Source organism: Pagrus pagrus (assembly GCF_965226575.1).
Source record: "Pagrus pagrus genome assembly, chromosome: 21".
Classification (NCBI taxonomy): domain Eukaryota; kingdom Metazoa; phylum Chordata; class Actinopteri; order Spariformes; family Sparidae; genus Pagrus; species Pagrus pagrus.
The window spans coordinates 13,679,956-13,695,962 of NC_140208.1; the positions used below are offsets into that span (position 1 = coordinate 13,679,956).

Consider the following 16,007-nt stretch of genomic DNA (forward strand, 5'->3'; position numbering starts at 1 on the left):
CAAAACACATTGAACAGATTACTCACAGCATGTTTATTTCAAATATTTTAGATATAAGCGAACTCTTAAGATCACAACACACGTCTCAGAGTGAGAAGAAGCTAGAAGTTATACACAGTACAGTACCTTCATCTCATCACTGTTCATTAATGTACTTTAATATTACAGAGCTTCATCATGTCCTTTCTACATTCTTGTAGGTCAGATGACAGCTGATTAAAGCACTTAAAAAAGGTAATTGTGTTCATTTTATAAACAGCATCCAAATCAGGGATCAAGACCAGATTCCAATAATATAAAAACTGGTCAACCAAAGCCAATATTTTATACAGAAGAGTTTCATAGCATACAGTAAATCGTGTCAAACCCCTTAAATGAGTAAATATGTGTTAAATGTTAGCATATTTATTAATAAAATACATTAATCGAAGTAAAGTCATTTATGATGTGCATCTGTGATTCAAACATTTATGAACGAGGGCAGATATTCTATTAAAAAGTGCACTATGTGGCCTGGGGGAAGGAAATTTTTAAATCAGAAGTGAAAATTTGTTTATGCCTAAACAAACAAACAAACAAACTCTTTCATACTGTTTTTATGTTTATAGTTGGCGGACCCTGCCACTTTTCTTGCTTCAAACAGTGTCCTGGTGACCTTATTTTCCTCTGAGAACAGCTTGTTTTGGAAAAAATAAATATTTTTGAGTTTGTATTATTACCTCATTGATATTGTAAATATTACAATTCTGAGTTTGAATTTCTTCACCAAAACTACATAGTGCCCTAATGTGTATTCACACAATATTCTCTCTGGGAATGCAACAGAAATCAACATCAGCATTCGTCCTGTGGTTTTCTGTACTTCAACAGCTCTGGAAAAAAAAAGAAAAAAGAAACAAAGGCATTAATGAGAGACACCACTCCGAACACAAAGAAACATTGGGATCTTGGGAGGAAAAGCTGTGACATCACCTAATAGCCAAACTATTGCACCTCTGCTGATGAATTTAACACTTAGTTTGCCCACAAATTGCCAATAAAGGTTTGGAAATGTATCACTCTGCAACAACCTAAAAATCCAGCTAAAACATGATGTGACAGGGTCCAGAGCCGATACCATCACACCACTGAGGTCATTATTCGATGAGTGGTACTGATAATGAAAAGGACTGTGAAAAAGCACTGATATTTATTTTATTCCAGAACCTTGTAGCATAATTGATGATTAATTTCTGAATCATTTGCAATAAAAACATAAAGATGAGACCTCAGTAACGACTCATACCTTCTTTCAGTCTCTTTATTTCTTCTGATTTCATTTCCAGTTGCTGTTCAAGCACGGCACATTTGGCACAACCTGAAATACAATGTGAAGCACACATTTCTGAGGACAAGGTCAAATCTTTAATCTTCTGCTTTTAATTATTAGTAGTACTGTATTAGTAAGGGTGACTACCTGATTTTTAACTTCCCTATACTACTCCTGCTTCCTCCAGCCACACTATGTGGTCATAGTGGTGATAGTGCTCGGTCCCAGTGGAGCAATTTATTCACTGAGACACAGTCTGACTTCCTTTCATGACTGAACACGTAAGCTTGTCACTTCTATATGGACAATCAATACTAATGTAAGCAGACTTTTGCAGCATCATAAAAAATTAAACCTTCATTAGTTGCTGCCAGATGTTGGCAGCTGTTTTAAAAGAACCGGTTATCAATTTAAGAAGTGATAGCAGGAACTTCAAACTTCAACACGATGTCTGATTCACGGAAAAAAATACATTTGCCTTTCTGATCTAAAGAGCGTATATAATAAATATACCAAACATGTCAATCCCAAACACATTGAAAGTATTTTTAGGCCCATAAGAAGTACCCTCAGCCGTCTATTTTGGCATCTCATCACTCCTGACTTACCATGGCCTTGGGGTTTAGGTAGCAGAGCTTTATGGCTGGTTAAAGGCTGCTTCAGGGTTCTGGCTCTGCTAACAGCATTACATGATGCTGATGTTTCAGCAGTACAGGCGGGGACTGCAGCACCTGAAAACACGTGGTAAAGAGCCATTACCAGAACAGGTAAGCAACTTAACAAAAGTCAGACGTCAGGGTTACCAAACACACCAGATCATCACAGTCTACATAACAGAGCAATATGATACAACTCCGACCTACCATCTCTTTGGGTTTTAGCTGGCAAGGCTCTCTGACCAGTTGTGGGCGGTTTCAGGTTTTTGGCTTTGTTTGCAGCATCACAGGAAGATGCAGAGGTCTCAGCACTACCAGATGGTAAGGGAGCGTCTGAAAGGTTGAGATAAAAGTAAGTTATGTCTATTTCGGGACTCCGAAAAGTCTGATTTTTGAATACCATCACGATAACTGTTGTCAGTTAGCTTCTGTGCCTATACTAACCATGCCTAACCATGAAAATCACTGCATGATCACAGCATTCCTTTGCAGTAACTCAGTAATTACCCATTTTCTTCCTCTTTGCTGTTGGTAATGCTTCACCTCTGGTTAAGGGATGCCTCTTTGCTTGTGACATCTTTGTCGCAGAGTTAGTAGCTGAGAGAGACAAAACACAATTACATTCAAATTAAATTAATTTCCCTGGTAGCAAATACTCAACATAGGCACTTTTGAACTGAAAATTAAAAAACACCCCTTAAAGTGGTCAAACAGATCTGCCCACTACAATATATAAAAAATAAATACGATTTAAATCATTTGATGTTTTAAATACCAACTGTGCTCTTCGAAACTAGACTGAACAACAGTCAAACATTTAAATGGTGGAGGGAGTATCAGAATTTTAACGTCAATATATACATTTTTTGGACCGGCACATGTCTTTAATCAGTCAATGTAACCATTCTGACTGCTGTAAGATTACCTGTAGGTCCGCAGAGTTTGTCAGTGCTCAAAGAAGCCGGCGCGTTGCTTCTTGCAGATGGCAGCCTGAGACCCAGTGCTGCTCTCTGGATGCCTGATGGTATAGCACTACACCGTGGTTTCTGCAAGCCAGGACTGGGCTGCTTGGATCCTAACGGCAGCACGGAGGGAAGAAAGAATAGATAATTGATACTGTGAGCACACACTTATCCCATTTAGAGGACATGTATACTGTCGCTATAGTAGGACTGAATGATAGAAAAATTAGGAAAAGAAACAAAACAAAAACTTGGTCTAAAAATCTGAAAAACTACATTTATTTTTACATTACCCCATAGTTCACTCACTGATGCTTAAATATATAAACACATTTTAATAATTCACTCCCAACATTTATGAAAAATAAAACTCCAATCTACAAAGCCCATTCGGAAAACACAACACACACAGCCTACCTGTTGCTGTAGCACGCAGGTTGTACGGGGCTGATATTCCTGTAGTCTTAAATACACAAGAAAAAAGGATATAATCAATACAAATAGTCAATGCTTGTGTTACGTGGTCCAGTCTCGTTTATAAAAAAGTTCATTTGATCCATTTCATTAAACTTGACTGCTGACCAGAGTTTCCGTTATCCATTAATAACCTTAAGTCGATATATTTAATGTCTCTGTTCATAATGTCCGGCAGTCCGGTCCTGTAGTAGTGAGTAGCGTGAACTTGGCATTGCCTTGCAAGGCAGCTGGAGTCACAATATAACGTGATATTGTGAATTCGCCAGGTTTTGCGCTATGAGGCCGAATAGACAGTGGTGATGTATGGCTGTAACGAGTGAGAGAAGCGACTGTATGTTTGAAAACAATGACAGCCCTGAAGAGGTTAGCTTAGATGCTGCTATAGCATCTGTTATATCAAAACTGAAGAGTATTTCATTGAAAGAAGAGCAAAGAAGGGCACTGATGGCTTTTCTCCACAGAAGAAATTTTAGCTCATCTCCCAAATGACCTCATTAATAGGCTTCACTAGTTGTTGCACTCTTCTACTGTTGATCTGACTGGTTTAAGTTAGCCAGTGACAAATGGTGACAGACATATGGATTTATCCAATCACCTGAGTATTTATTTGAGAGCCTGCCATTTCCTGAACAGTTTCTAAGAGCGACTTCCCGGATGGTTTTGTGTAACAAACCGTCTGGTGCATGAGGTTAAAGGAAACCCTGGTGCTGTCAACATTTTGTACACTCGGTAGACAACAAGAAGATGTTCAAGTTTCAAAAGCCTACCACGTGAGGTGCCTCAGAAGCGGCAGTATTTCTCAGAGCTTCAGCTTGGGTTCTTTGTCTCGTCATGGGCAGGCCTGATGTCATCGGCTCAAACCTTCCTGGAAGTAGGGAGGCTGGCTTGTACTTTAACAACTGAGAAGCAGCTTTCAAAGGAGGCCGAAGGGATTTAGCAGCAGGTTGCGTCAGGAACGTTTTACGGTCACAGATGATGTTTGACGGCACGTCTGATGGCAACTGTCCATTTGCTTTCCTCGGACCATCCCCATACAGTTTTTTCTGTGCCCCGATGATTTTACCGTCTTCTCGCTCAAAGTGGAAGTTGACCATTTTGCAGTTAGTCATTGGTGTTGAAGTAATCAACGACTCTACTCTTAAGTCTAGGGTATCATCCAAATTTAACGTGTTTGCTTTGTTATCCTGCTCCATATCCATGCTTTGATGGCCCAAAGAGTCAGAAAGACCAACTTGCGCAGGCAGACCTGATTGCGAATGATCTTTAGCCTCACGTTGATCAGCTCCAGGAACAGCCTCCACAACTGGATTAACTTCAAATGTGCTCTCAGGGGTGTCAACCATCTTGACATTAGGGTCTGTACTTTCTGCTGTCCCATTGTGTTTGGATAATTCAGGATTGTGGACCTCAGAATTGTGTTTGGGACTACTCGTTGCAGTACAGACCTTAGAAGGAGAGGGCCTGTCTAAAGTGTTCTGGTGACTGTCACTCGAGCTCGTTTCTGACACGGTTATTGTGCCATTCTGTTGAGAAGGAGACTTGGTATCAAAAGTGTTGCTCTGAAGGCTAAAGGTTGCAGCCCCCGCTTCACCTAAAGTACTATTTCCACTCGACTTGTGAAGAGAATGCCTATCAAAAGTTACATTCTGCACATCACATGTGCCACTTGCCTTTATGGCTGAGCTATTTGGATTAATAACAGAGGAAGTTTCGGTGGTATTCTTAGAGGCTGAAGCAGACGGCTCTTGAGCCTTACTCTCCACTGTGGGACTGTTTACATTGGATGGGGGCAGATCCAGTGTCTTATTTCGAGGTATCTGTGCATAAGTGTTTACACTGGTAGAGGCACTCAGATTGGACTGCTCAGCAATGGTAAACGTGCCATTCCCAGACCCAGCTGTTTTTGGACTTGGCTGTGGCACATTGTCATGGCTCTTAAGCGGCTCTTCATTGTTAACCTCTATAGTGTCAGAGTTCACCACCTCTTCACCATCAAGCTCAAAGGTGCCATTCTTTGAACTGATGTTGCACTGCATATCAGAAGCAGAGACCTCTGATACAGCACACTGATCGGACATGTCACTGGAGGAGCTTACATCGTGGGTGACATTAGCAGGATGGGTACCAGGTGAGTTCTCAGCTGTTTGAGTCTTTGCCATGTTTTGTCCACTGGGCTCTGATGAAGGCTGACTGTCTTCTGAAACACTGTCCATAGAAATATCCCGAGTCACTTCCAAAGAAGCTTTCGGTGTGTTTTCATTCTCACACTTATCAGACTGTTCACTAATGGAGCTTACAGTGTGGGTGACATTGCCATCAAGAGTACTTGACAAATCCTCACTTGGGGTTATTTCCAATGTGCCAGACTCTGCTGGAATTTGTCCACCGAGTGCTGAGGAAGGCGTGTTGTTTTCCAAACTATCCACGGATGAAATATCGTTTGTTACCTCCAAGGAGGACACTTCCCCTCGTGGTGAAAACTCTGAATCATGTGTAACATCAAGCAGAGTAATTTCAGGGAAGAATCTGTCATCCAGCCAGCGCAGAGGAGCATCAACAAGCTCTGGTGTCTGAGGGCAGGGTATTTGGGCAGTAGTGTTAGTGGAGGCAACCAACCTGGGGGGCTGGGGAATAGTAAATGAGCTCTTCACAGACCCACCTGTCACAGGTGTAGAAGGCACACTGTCAGGAAGAGCTGAGTCATTTTTAGTCATCTGCATCGTGGAATCACAGGTAACATCAAGGAGAGTAATTTCTGGCAAGCATTCGTCAGCCAGCCAGCATGCAGGGGCATTACTGTCACCTAATGATCGTCCAGAATGACTGCTAGAGAAGTTGGGATACTGGCTAGAACTTCCAGTTGATTTTTGGTAATTTGCTGCAGTATTGCCAGGGGAAAAAGGGGGAGCTGTCAGATGAGGATTGTTTCCACGTTTTAAAGGCTCTGGAGATGCACATCTATTGCCAATATTTAAGTATTTTACAATCGGCGTTAGAGCAGACCGGAGACCAGAGAGGCGGGACATTGCCTTGACTCCACCATTGCCGCTTGTTGGACCTGGGGTTGAAAAGGTGCAGGTGTCAGAGAGAGGCTCATTTTCTCCACCTGGCTGTGTAGAGGAATATCCTACTTGGACTTCGAGCTTTGAAGTTCCAGCTATTGCCGTGACTCCTGTTGGAATATTTTCACGGCATTCATCGTCCTCATGAATGTCCTGAACACATGAGGTTTGCAGTGTTGTCTCATTAGCCATGCCAGATGATTTCTCTTTTGTTTTCACTGGAGGAAAATAGGGTTTTCTTGTTTTGTTTTGTTTTTTGGACAGGACACACTGCTCAGTCTTCTTGACACATCTTTTTTCAGGTGACTTCTCAGACTCCCCGTGCCTGCAGCCTGTGGATTAAACAATACGAGTAATGCAAAACATGTTTCACTTTTACATTACAACAGTGATCTCTTAAGTCTTCCAACTCGTGTGCTGTTCTCCAAAGCTGAGCCACACATTCTCTTTAAAGTACGAGTACCCTATACAGTAATTCTAGTAGCTGCAATAAGTTACTTCCACTCCTGCTAGTATTGATAGGCTATTACTTGTGATGTGAACCAATCAGATAGTGTTGTGAGTGGTGTTGTGTTCATCAGAACAATGCTGAATATTGACCCTGATAACCCTTCTATCCTTTTAACAAAACAATGTTTTAGGTAAAAAAAAAAAAAAACACTAAAAAATTGTAATCTTAGAATAAGCCAACTAAATAGTTTCGTGATCGCATTATAACATATCATTAGGAAATGACAATACGTTGAGTACTGGGGCTTTTTGATAAACAATAGTTATTAAACATAGTGTTAACTGACTAACTTTAGCTAGATGCAAGACCATCGCAACAAGCTAGCACAGACTGATGACAGGCTGAGCAGGTAACATACATTCACGTCAGTTTCAGAAAGAAAACAGCACTGACTAGTGTTGTTCTGTCACGTTTTACCTTAAGAGTTTACAGAAGTAATGTATTATTAGTTTGTAGTAACTTAGTGAAGTTATGTTCGAGGCATGGGACACCAGTGACACTCCCGAAACGAGGTTAAGCTAATGTTAGCTTGGTAACGTTACTTGGTAGAAGCAAAGTCTCTGGTAGAAGGTAAACAATTTGACTTACCAATGTCAACAGGCACTTTTGTTGGAGGTTAACGTCCGTGAAAATATTTTAAATGTTGCCTTTTTTTGAGACTGTAGTCTCCTGAATGAACGTCTAACGTCAACTGAATATAAACATAACATCGAGAACTTCATGAAATCACAACCAACGGAGCGCCGCTTCTGTTTCAAACGTCAGTTTTGCTCACGCTTATTGGGTGATTCCAGCCAATCACAGCTGGAGGCTTCTTCTTCGTGTATTTTAGAGTGAGTAAATCCATGAATGGGGCAATACTGCCATCTGCTGTCTCGAATTAAACTAGATTTAAAAAATAAATACATTTCTGTCATTTTCTCTAATCTGCTAAGTTTAAAGTACTGATTACTGATTTTACTGATTATTGATTAATCATAATATCATGAGTAGCAAATTGAAGCCTGTTTTATTCAGTAGAAAGGCCTAACAAGTGCACATACTCCCTTACAGAGAACAAGGGCTCACTGAATAGTTTGAAGAATATAACATGTCATCTGCAACAGACTTCACAGTCACCTGATTTCAACTCTGCTGGACACTAGTTAGAGATGTTTGGACTGACATGTCAGCAGGTTTGGGTACAGTAGTAGGGGATTACATGTTATTGGGATTACATAATCAGATTACAAAAAATGAGTACTGAACTACAACCAGGCCAGGGGGAAAATTTATAATTAATTTAATTACCTTGTCAAGGATTACTTGGTTGCAATTTTTGATTATGTCTTGATTTAGTTTTAAAATCATGAAACTTTTTTTTTCATTAAACGAGTGCTCTATTATGTTGATGAAGGAGTGCTCCATTAGATCATGCGAGGCACATCTGACATGTAGGATTCTTTAGACAAGTGCTTCACTTTGTGTTACAAGAGCAAAAGCTTCCATTCTCACGTGGCCCGACAACTTACTTCTGTCACCATCTTTCTCCACTAATTTTTAAATTTTTGTGCAAGAAAATTCCATTCCTCTTTCTGCGGAGCTTTATTACAAAACATCAAACATGTAGTTGCAGGAAGAACATGTCATCACTGTATTCAGTTTCATAAATACACAAAAAATAAAGCCATTTGTATATTATATTCAGATATTCACACAAAGCGGTACATTTCATCTTCTTCTCAGTCTTTTGTGGGTTTCTTCAGTTTGGTCTTCAGCTCAGACATGAGTGGATTTCCAAATCTGGGGAGAGACATGACAAAAACCAAGAATTACAAAATGTGAAAAGGATCCCTATAACCCTTTGTTTGTTCCTCTTCTTCAGTGTTTTATACATAGTATCTTCTTCTGCATGTAAAAGATCTTAAAAGTTAAAAGGGTAGTCCCGCCAGAGAGGGGCGGTTGTTGTTTGGCCAATTCAGTAAACCTATTCTATTTGTAAAACCAAAATAAAATCATGAACTTGAAAAAGAGCCTAATATGTCTCCTTTAATGTCAATACTCAGAGACTTTACCCTGGGTGTCTTGGTGGCATCCATTTAGGTCTGTGTTGTGCCTCATCTTGTTTGGGAGAGTCACTCTTCTCCTCTGGCTTTGTCTCAGGTTCCTGTTGATATTATGACATTTCAATAAAGTACCAACCTCAACATAAGATAAAAGTAGCATTCAAAGATCATTATTAGTACCTGTGAGAGGGTTTCCTGGCTATTTTCATCTCTCACCACCCTTGGAGTCTTTTTTAAAACGGGAAAACCTGCACCAAACCCTAAAAAACAAAACACGTACAATGTTATTTACAGATTCTGAAAAATGACTTGACTAACAGACTCAAGGTAGTGGCTTTCCATGTGTTGCAAGTGACCTACCAGGCAGTTTCACTCCAACGCCCAATCCTCCGAAAGGCACACCTGCAGGGACTTTTACTGGCAGACGAGAAGAGGGCGTGGGATCCACTGAGGGCATGTGTAGCAGGGAGCGGGGATCTTTGGGTGGCCTCACACGAGGGTTTTTAACAGCAATTCTTGACCTTTGTGCAGCAAAGTCCAACACATAAGCGTCCACCTGCAACGACCAAAACAGCTGAATTAACACCACCTCTAAGCTACGATGCTGTCTGATATTATTTATGATTTATTACGTTGTTTTTATAGTTAAATATGTTAAACATGAAACAATACCTCCATCTGATCTTCTGACGTCGGCTGCTGTGCCGCCTCAGCCCTGTTTAGCTCATGTAATGAATTATCTTCTGAACATCTGGGCAGTTTGTCCACTGAGGGCAACTTCGATAACTTCTTCTCGAATTCAATGCTGGTGTCGTCTTGTGATTCTGATGACACACTTCCCTCTGAGGCACTTCTCGATCGCCCTGAGTCGGTGTGTTCGACTTCATCTGCAGAGTCAGAAATCTCGAGAGGCTCATCTTTGACTTTTGTTTCCTCGACTATGACATGCGAGCTCATTTCTGTCAGTGACTCAACTTCTTCGGTGTCTTTCCAGTCAGTTGTCCTTGCTGGGTCTGTTATGTCAGCATCAATATCTTTCTGCGATCGATTCTTTTCGTCTGCCATTTCTTGTGATTCCTCTGATCCCTGATTCAGATGTCCGGCCTCTGGTGATAAAACTCCTGTCTCAGCGGAAGATTCCTCCTGTTTCAGAAACGATTCCCCTTTTTCAGCCGTTTCCTGACCGAACCCTAACCCTGGTTGTTGTGTTGACAGTTCGGAGGTGTCTGCTGATTCTGACATGTTAGCCAACATGTCACTTATGCCTTGAAATGATCCACTGCTGGTTGAATTCTGTAACTGAGTTTCACTGCTCTGTGTGATTGATTCACAGAGAGACTGATCTGAAAATCCAGACTCTGCTGTCGAAGAAGACTTTTCTGTGTCACTCACTAGCTCAGATTCCTCTGAATTCGACTCCACAAGCTGCTCTTTATCCTCATCTCTCTGCACTGATAAGATTTCATGTTGCTCCTCATTTGTTTGCTCTGTATCTGTGTCAATTTGTTGTCCGGGTTCAGGTACTTCTTCTTGTTTGATGCCATCAGTGTCCTCTGACAACGCTGTCTGTATCCATAAGTCAAGGATTTCTTCGTCAATCACATCTTGACGTCTGTCTTCAGCGTAACTCCCTTCTGATTCTGTCACATGCTTTGACACTTCCTCTGCTGATATCAAGGTCAGATCTTCTGGTTTGGACTCACTTGTCAGTGATTCTTCCGCTGCTTCAGTCTTCTCGTTGCTTATCTCAAGTGCTTCGTCTGACAGCTGATTTTGTATCTCCAGTGACTCAGATTCTGCGATGCAAGTCTTCCCCGTTTCCATCTCATTCTCGTTCTGCACTTCATCTTGTACAACCTCCTCCTCAACCCCATAACCTGTGTCCTCCAAATCGCTCCCTGCATCTTGCATTTGTACAGCACTCTTTTCAAGTAATCTAGGTTCAGTCTCGATCGACTGTTTCAGGAATCCAGATTCTGTAAAGTCTTCTAGAAAACTCTGTGTCCCGTAGCTGTTTTCCTCCGAGTTTACAGCATCTACCGACTCCTGAATGAAGCTCATCTCTGCCATTTTCTGCACTTCAGCCTCAAGGAAAGTTGCTTCTGCTGCAGCTCCCGTCATCGCACAGTCATCTTCCGCAGCATCAGTTTCTTTGAAATCACATAATCCCTCATCTATCTCAACCAAAAGCTCTTCAGTCCCATCCTGCAGTTCTTTTGCGGTCTTATCAGTCTCATCTGTTGAGCCAACATCTGACTCGAATTCCTTTTCCGATTGTTCGATCCCTGTCTTCATTGAGTCAGCCGATAATGCTCCTTCCTCTTCCTCAAATAAAACGCCTGATTCTTGAATAACTGGTTCAATAAGTACGGTTTCTGCTTCTTGATGCAATCCAGCGTCAGTGTGCTCCCCCACAACCGAATCAAAGCTGTTTCTTATCTCTTCTGGGCTTTCTTGTTCCTCTTCCATACGCTCCGTCACCAGTAAATAGTCAGCTCCGGTGCTAGAGCCACTGTTTTCAAGGCTCTCCAGCTCTTTGCTCTCCACCTCTTCTGGTAATTGCAAGGTCTGGGTTTCCTCGCACTCTTCTACTTCCAGGAACCATTGTGTTGCATTTTCATTTGGCCCTGGCTCATTGTTGTATTCAGGAACTCCCTCTTGTGCTTCCTCGCATGTGGGAGAATTTAGCTCCTGCGACACAACAAGCCGGCCTTCATATATTCCCGGAGGAATATTTTTAAACTCTCCACTAACTTCCTGTCCAGTCTCGCCTTCGGGGTTTACTGTAACCGAGGTGGTTGTACACACTACTTCTAGGCAACTATCTTTGTTGTCGACTTCACTTGAGTGCCTCTCCTCCTCTGCTTGATCTTTATCAAGACATTTCTCATCTACAGGAATGTCTGTATCAGTATTTCCATCGCTCACCTCGCCTTGGCTTTCTATGTCAACAGCATCTGTCTCTCTTGTTTTGGTTTGCACTTCTGTGTCCTTGGCCACGTCCTCTTGTTCTCCATCTGTGAATTCAGCTGTGATCAGCTCTGTTTTAGCATTCTGCACGAATTCTTCGCTGCATGTAACATGTCCGGCTGAAATGTCTTCTTCTTGACCATCTTCTGTGACTGTTTTCATGCTGTCGTCCTCTATTGTCAGGTTGCTTGCAACCTCATTCACATCTTCTTCCTCAATTACAGCTTCCTGCTCCCTCTCATCCAATGTTCTCTCGTCCTCTTTCTCACCACTTTCACTTATATGAGTGATCGCATGCTCTTGTCCAACAAGAATTAGCTCATCCTCAGACTCAATGCCTCTTTTGTTGTCGGCCATTTGTGATTCAACATGCACTGAAGTGCAGCTTGGGTCTCCCTTGAAATCTCCTTCGTCGTCTGATAACTCTCCAGCTTGCTCTGCTCCTTGATCAGATTTGTCTTCATTTTCAGAAGCCAGCAGCAACACACCATCACTGTCCTCTACTTCCTCATGCGTCATCGCTGTATGTGCCTGGTCTCTCAGCACCCTCACCTCTTCCATGTGCATCTTGTCCTCTTCTAGACTCAAAGCTGCAATCGTGGACAATTTTACCTCAGTGTCTTCTGCCTTCAAGTCTTGCTCATCTTCATGGTGTATTTCATCATCTTCTTCATCCTTTACTTGGACCTTTGTCAAGGTTTCATCCATTTTTTGATGATCATCCAGTGTCATTGCCCTCTCCTCCTCAGCTACAGCAGTTCCTCTGCCTTCCTCCACATCTTCATTCACTGCATCACCTGTAAGTCTTAGTGACCTGGTGTTCACATGCTCTTCATACTCCTTATTCTCCTGCATCTCATCTCGTCCGCCAGCGTAAAAATTCCCATCTCCGTTCTCTACTTGTTCGTCTTCTTTTGCCTCTTCAGCGATGAGCTGTTCTGCATCATCACTTCCTGTTTGGATGGACTGTTCCTCTCTCGTGCCCTCACTGCTCAGCTGGGTTTTGTACGGCACGCTTTCTTCATCGCACCCCAAGTTGATTTCTGTTTTGCAAAGTTCCCAGGCAACAACTGCCCGAGATGAGCTAAGCACAGAGACTGTTGCAAGAGGCTCTTCCTCATCGACTTCCCTTCCTCCAGCGTCACCCTCTGCCTGGCCACAGTTTGCATCCTCACTGTCAACTGCGGATTCATTGAAGGAGTTCGGGTCGTTTGCGATGATGTTAGCGGGCTCCGGTCTGAAGAATCTGCTGACAGCTCCAGTTATATAGGACTGAGAACAAGATGGAGAGACAGGAAGGGTCACTTCGACTTATGTTATTGACAAATCAACATGTATGTTCTCATTTGTTATACGTCTCTTCCTCATTAAGCAAAAATCCACACTGTTATACTTATACTATATTGCCAAAAGTGTATCGACATCTCTGTTCATATACATCCCTATCAATTTGGTCTGAGGCTGTTTTGTATGGGTTGGGATACGTCCCTCAGTTCCAGTTAAATTTAATCTTGTTACATCATACAAGCCTGTTTACACAATAGTGGACTTCCAGGTTTGCAGCAACAGTTTGGGAAGGCCCTTTCCTGTTTCACCTCAACAATGCTCCTATACAATACAGGGTCCATAAATGTTTTTCTGGGTTTGGTGTGGAAGACCTTGACAGGCCTGCACAGAGGCCTGAGCTCAAACCCAGCCAACACCTCTGGGGTGATTAGATGTTTATCACAGCAGGTGTAGCTAATAAAGTTAATTATGGTTCGATTTAAACCTGCAACAAATGATTGCTTTTGTGCATGTAAAGGGCAGTACATTTAGCTGTAAAGACAACACTGACATCTTATAAAGTTAGCATTGAGAACATGTTAGCATTTATTTGGTGTCATGTTTCAGATGACCTTTTTTTATTGAATTTAGTGAAAACATAAGAAGTGAAACAAGGCAAGACACATGAAAGGATTAGCATGTCAAGGGAAAACAAATGTTGAGTACACACAATGACAAAAGCATTTTTTTTTTTTTTTGCTGATAAACCCAAGTTTAATTTTTCCTTTTTTAAAGGCCTTTAATGCTCTCCTCCATGTTGTAGGTCCATAAATTCCTAATCATCTGCTAGGAAGATTCCTAGACATAACTGATTGATTTGGTGGTAATTATAAACAACTTACAGACAGTGTTAAAGTGCTTAAACACCAAATAATCCATTCCAAATAAATGCTATAGATAAAGGCTATAAATACCCAGTAATCAGTAAATGAAATTGATGTTTTCATGAGCTTTCAAGGAAAACAACAAATAATTAAACTAAACTAATGTGAACTTTGTCTCTATTTCACATAAAATAAGAGAGCTCTTTCTAGGACACTTTCATGAAATTATTGGAAAACTAGTGATCTTTAACATTTAATTTTTTTTCATAAACAAACAAAACAACAAAAGAGTCGTGCATATAAAAAACAGGCAATTCTAATGACATGCTCGAAAAGGAGTGGGAAGAAGTGTAAACTTATCTAATCCCACCCCCTCTCCATTAATCTTTAGCTTCTCCTCTTAGAAATAATTAAATGGATATATATATATATATATATATATATATATACATACATATATACATACATATATACACACACACACACACACATATATATATATACACACACACACACCACACACACACACACACACACACACACACACACACACACACACAAATAAAGAAATAGGAAATAATGAACCTGTGTGTGTGTGTGTGTGTGTGTGTGAAACCAAGCTACAAGGGGAGGGTGGGAGAGGGAGAGAGAGAGAGAGGTGGAGATAGAGAGACCTCCATATAGCCTGTGTGTGTGACAGAGAGAGAGAGAGAGAGAGAGAGAGAGGTGCAGGGACACAGGAAGAAAGACATTTTACATGCACACTTCACTGTCTCTAACATTACAAATTAAAGCAGATAAGTCATGAAATGTTTGTGTTGAGATGATGGAGGGACTCTTACCCAAACTGTCCAGAAAGTCCTCTCCACCCTGGCAGTGGGGCTGTCGTTGTCCATCTTCAAACTTCCTCCTCTCTGACCCTCTGACCATCTGACTCAATCTCCTCTGATGACAAATCAAACCAGCCCGTCGGTGTAATTTTCCCAATCGAGGTGAATGAGAAGCTCGACAGCAAAGCCACAACAAAACGCGACCAGGTTTTCTCCCCCGCTGATAGTCACGGTTCAGTTCCTGATACTGACATATGTCCGGTGTGTCACCATGAGGAAGAAGAAGAAGAAGAAGGGTGATTAACACAGCTGGGTCGCAGGAGCATCGAGCCTACTGTGACACAGTTTGCGGATGTGAACTTCTGATAAGTCCGGCCACAAATGTGTGTGTGGCTTTCTGAGTGGATGTGTGACACTGGTGTTTATAAAAAGTTAACTTACCATCACACACTCATCTGTAACAAGGTGCAAAAACACTTCATGACTGCTGCCACCACTTATATTAAGTCTCCATTGGTCAGTTGTGTTCAAGACCCTTGGAAAAGTGAAGACTGAGCAACATAAACTGTATTGTTAGCCTTTATTCCCCAGACACACCACTTTAATCCTTAGGTTGTGCTTAAAGCAAGAGTATGACATTTCTGAAGGTAAAGATAACATAATTATTCATCTTACAAATAAAAAGTCAAATGCATGAGCAATAAAACACCCATTTCCAGTTCAGTACACCCAGGTGTTGTGCTGCTACAACCTTACTTGGTCTATTTTAATTGATTTAATGTTTATTCGTCCCCTCATGTCACAACACATATAGAAACAAAATTATTGAGTTTTTATTTGGCCTGTAATTTTTTTCCTTATCTTGTACAAGATTATACAGTGCATACAGACTGTATGTTCATGGTTGTGAGTAGCTGTATATGTTTTTTAATGGTAATGTAGCCTGCAATTTAAACATTTACAAGACAAATAGAGTGTGTGACACTAAGATAAACGGTATAATGTATGTAATATGTAGGGATTCAGCCAGAATTT

General features: G+C 41.4%; 2 protein-coding genes across 2 annotated transcripts; both read right to left on the bottom strand.

Moving 5' to 3' along the window:
* Positions 1 to 14: 14 nt before the first annotated feature.
* Positions 15 to 7,720, bottom strand: LOC311250052 (uncharacterized protein). Its single transcript, XM_084341553.1, has 9 exons — positions 7,566 to 7,720; positions 4,172 to 6,798; positions 3,345 to 3,390; positions 2,891 to 3,040; positions 2,473 to 2,562; positions 2,173 to 2,298; positions 1,918 to 2,040; positions 1,286 to 1,357; positions 15 to 872 (listed from the first exon to the last, which is right to left on the bottom strand). The coding sequence occupies exons 2-9, from the start codon at positions 6,656 to 6,658 to the stop codon at positions 835 to 837; spliced, it is 3,132 nt and encodes a 1,043-aa protein (XP_084197679.1). The 5' UTR covers positions 6,659 to 6,798; positions 7,566 to 7,720; the 3' UTR covers positions 15 to 834.
* Positions 7,721 to 8,546: 826 nt separating this feature from the next.
* Positions 8,547 to 15,369, bottom strand: LOC311251066 (uncharacterized protein). Its single transcript, XM_084343342.1, has 6 exons — positions 14,985 to 15,369; positions 9,695 to 13,264; positions 9,383 to 9,578; positions 9,203 to 9,282; positions 9,032 to 9,123; positions 8,547 to 8,759 (listed from the first exon to the last, which is right to left on the bottom strand). The coding sequence occupies exons 1-6, from the start codon at positions 15,036 to 15,038 to the stop codon at positions 8,699 to 8,701; spliced, it is 4,053 nt and encodes a 1,350-aa protein (XP_084199468.1). The 5' UTR covers positions 15,039 to 15,369; the 3' UTR covers positions 8,547 to 8,698.
* Between the last annotated feature and the right edge of the window lie 638 nt (positions 15,370 to 16,007).

What these genes read in the sequence shown, in the direction of transcription:
- LOC311250052 (XM_084341553.1), bottom strand. Translation starts at nt 6,658, where the DNA reads ATGGCTAATGAGACAACACTGCAAACCTCATGTGTTCAGGACATTCAT. An exon ending in CAAACTCTGCGGACCTACAG is followed by an intron (nt 2,563 to 2,890) that starts GTAATCTTACAG and finishes TGTCTCTCTCAG; the next exon opens with CTACTAACTCTGCGACAAAG. An exon ending in AATAAAGAGACTGAAAGAAG is followed by an intron (nt 873 to 1,285) that starts GTATGAGTCGTT and finishes TTTTTTTTCCAG; the next exon opens with AGCTGTTGAAGTACAGAAAA.
- LOC311251066 (XM_084343342.1), bottom strand. Translation starts at nt 15,038, where the DNA reads ATGGACAACGACAGCCCCACTGCCAGGGTGGAGAGGACTTTCTGGACA. An exon ending in CGTTGGAGTGAAACTGCCTG is followed by an intron (nt 9,283 to 9,382) that starts GTAGGTCACTTG and finishes TTTGTTTTTTAG; the next exon opens with GGTTTGGTGCAGGTTTTCCC. An exon ending in GCCAGGAAACCCTCTCACAG is followed by an intron (nt 9,124 to 9,202) that starts GTACTAATAATG and finishes TAATATCAACAG; the next exon opens with GAACCTGAGACAAAGCCAGA.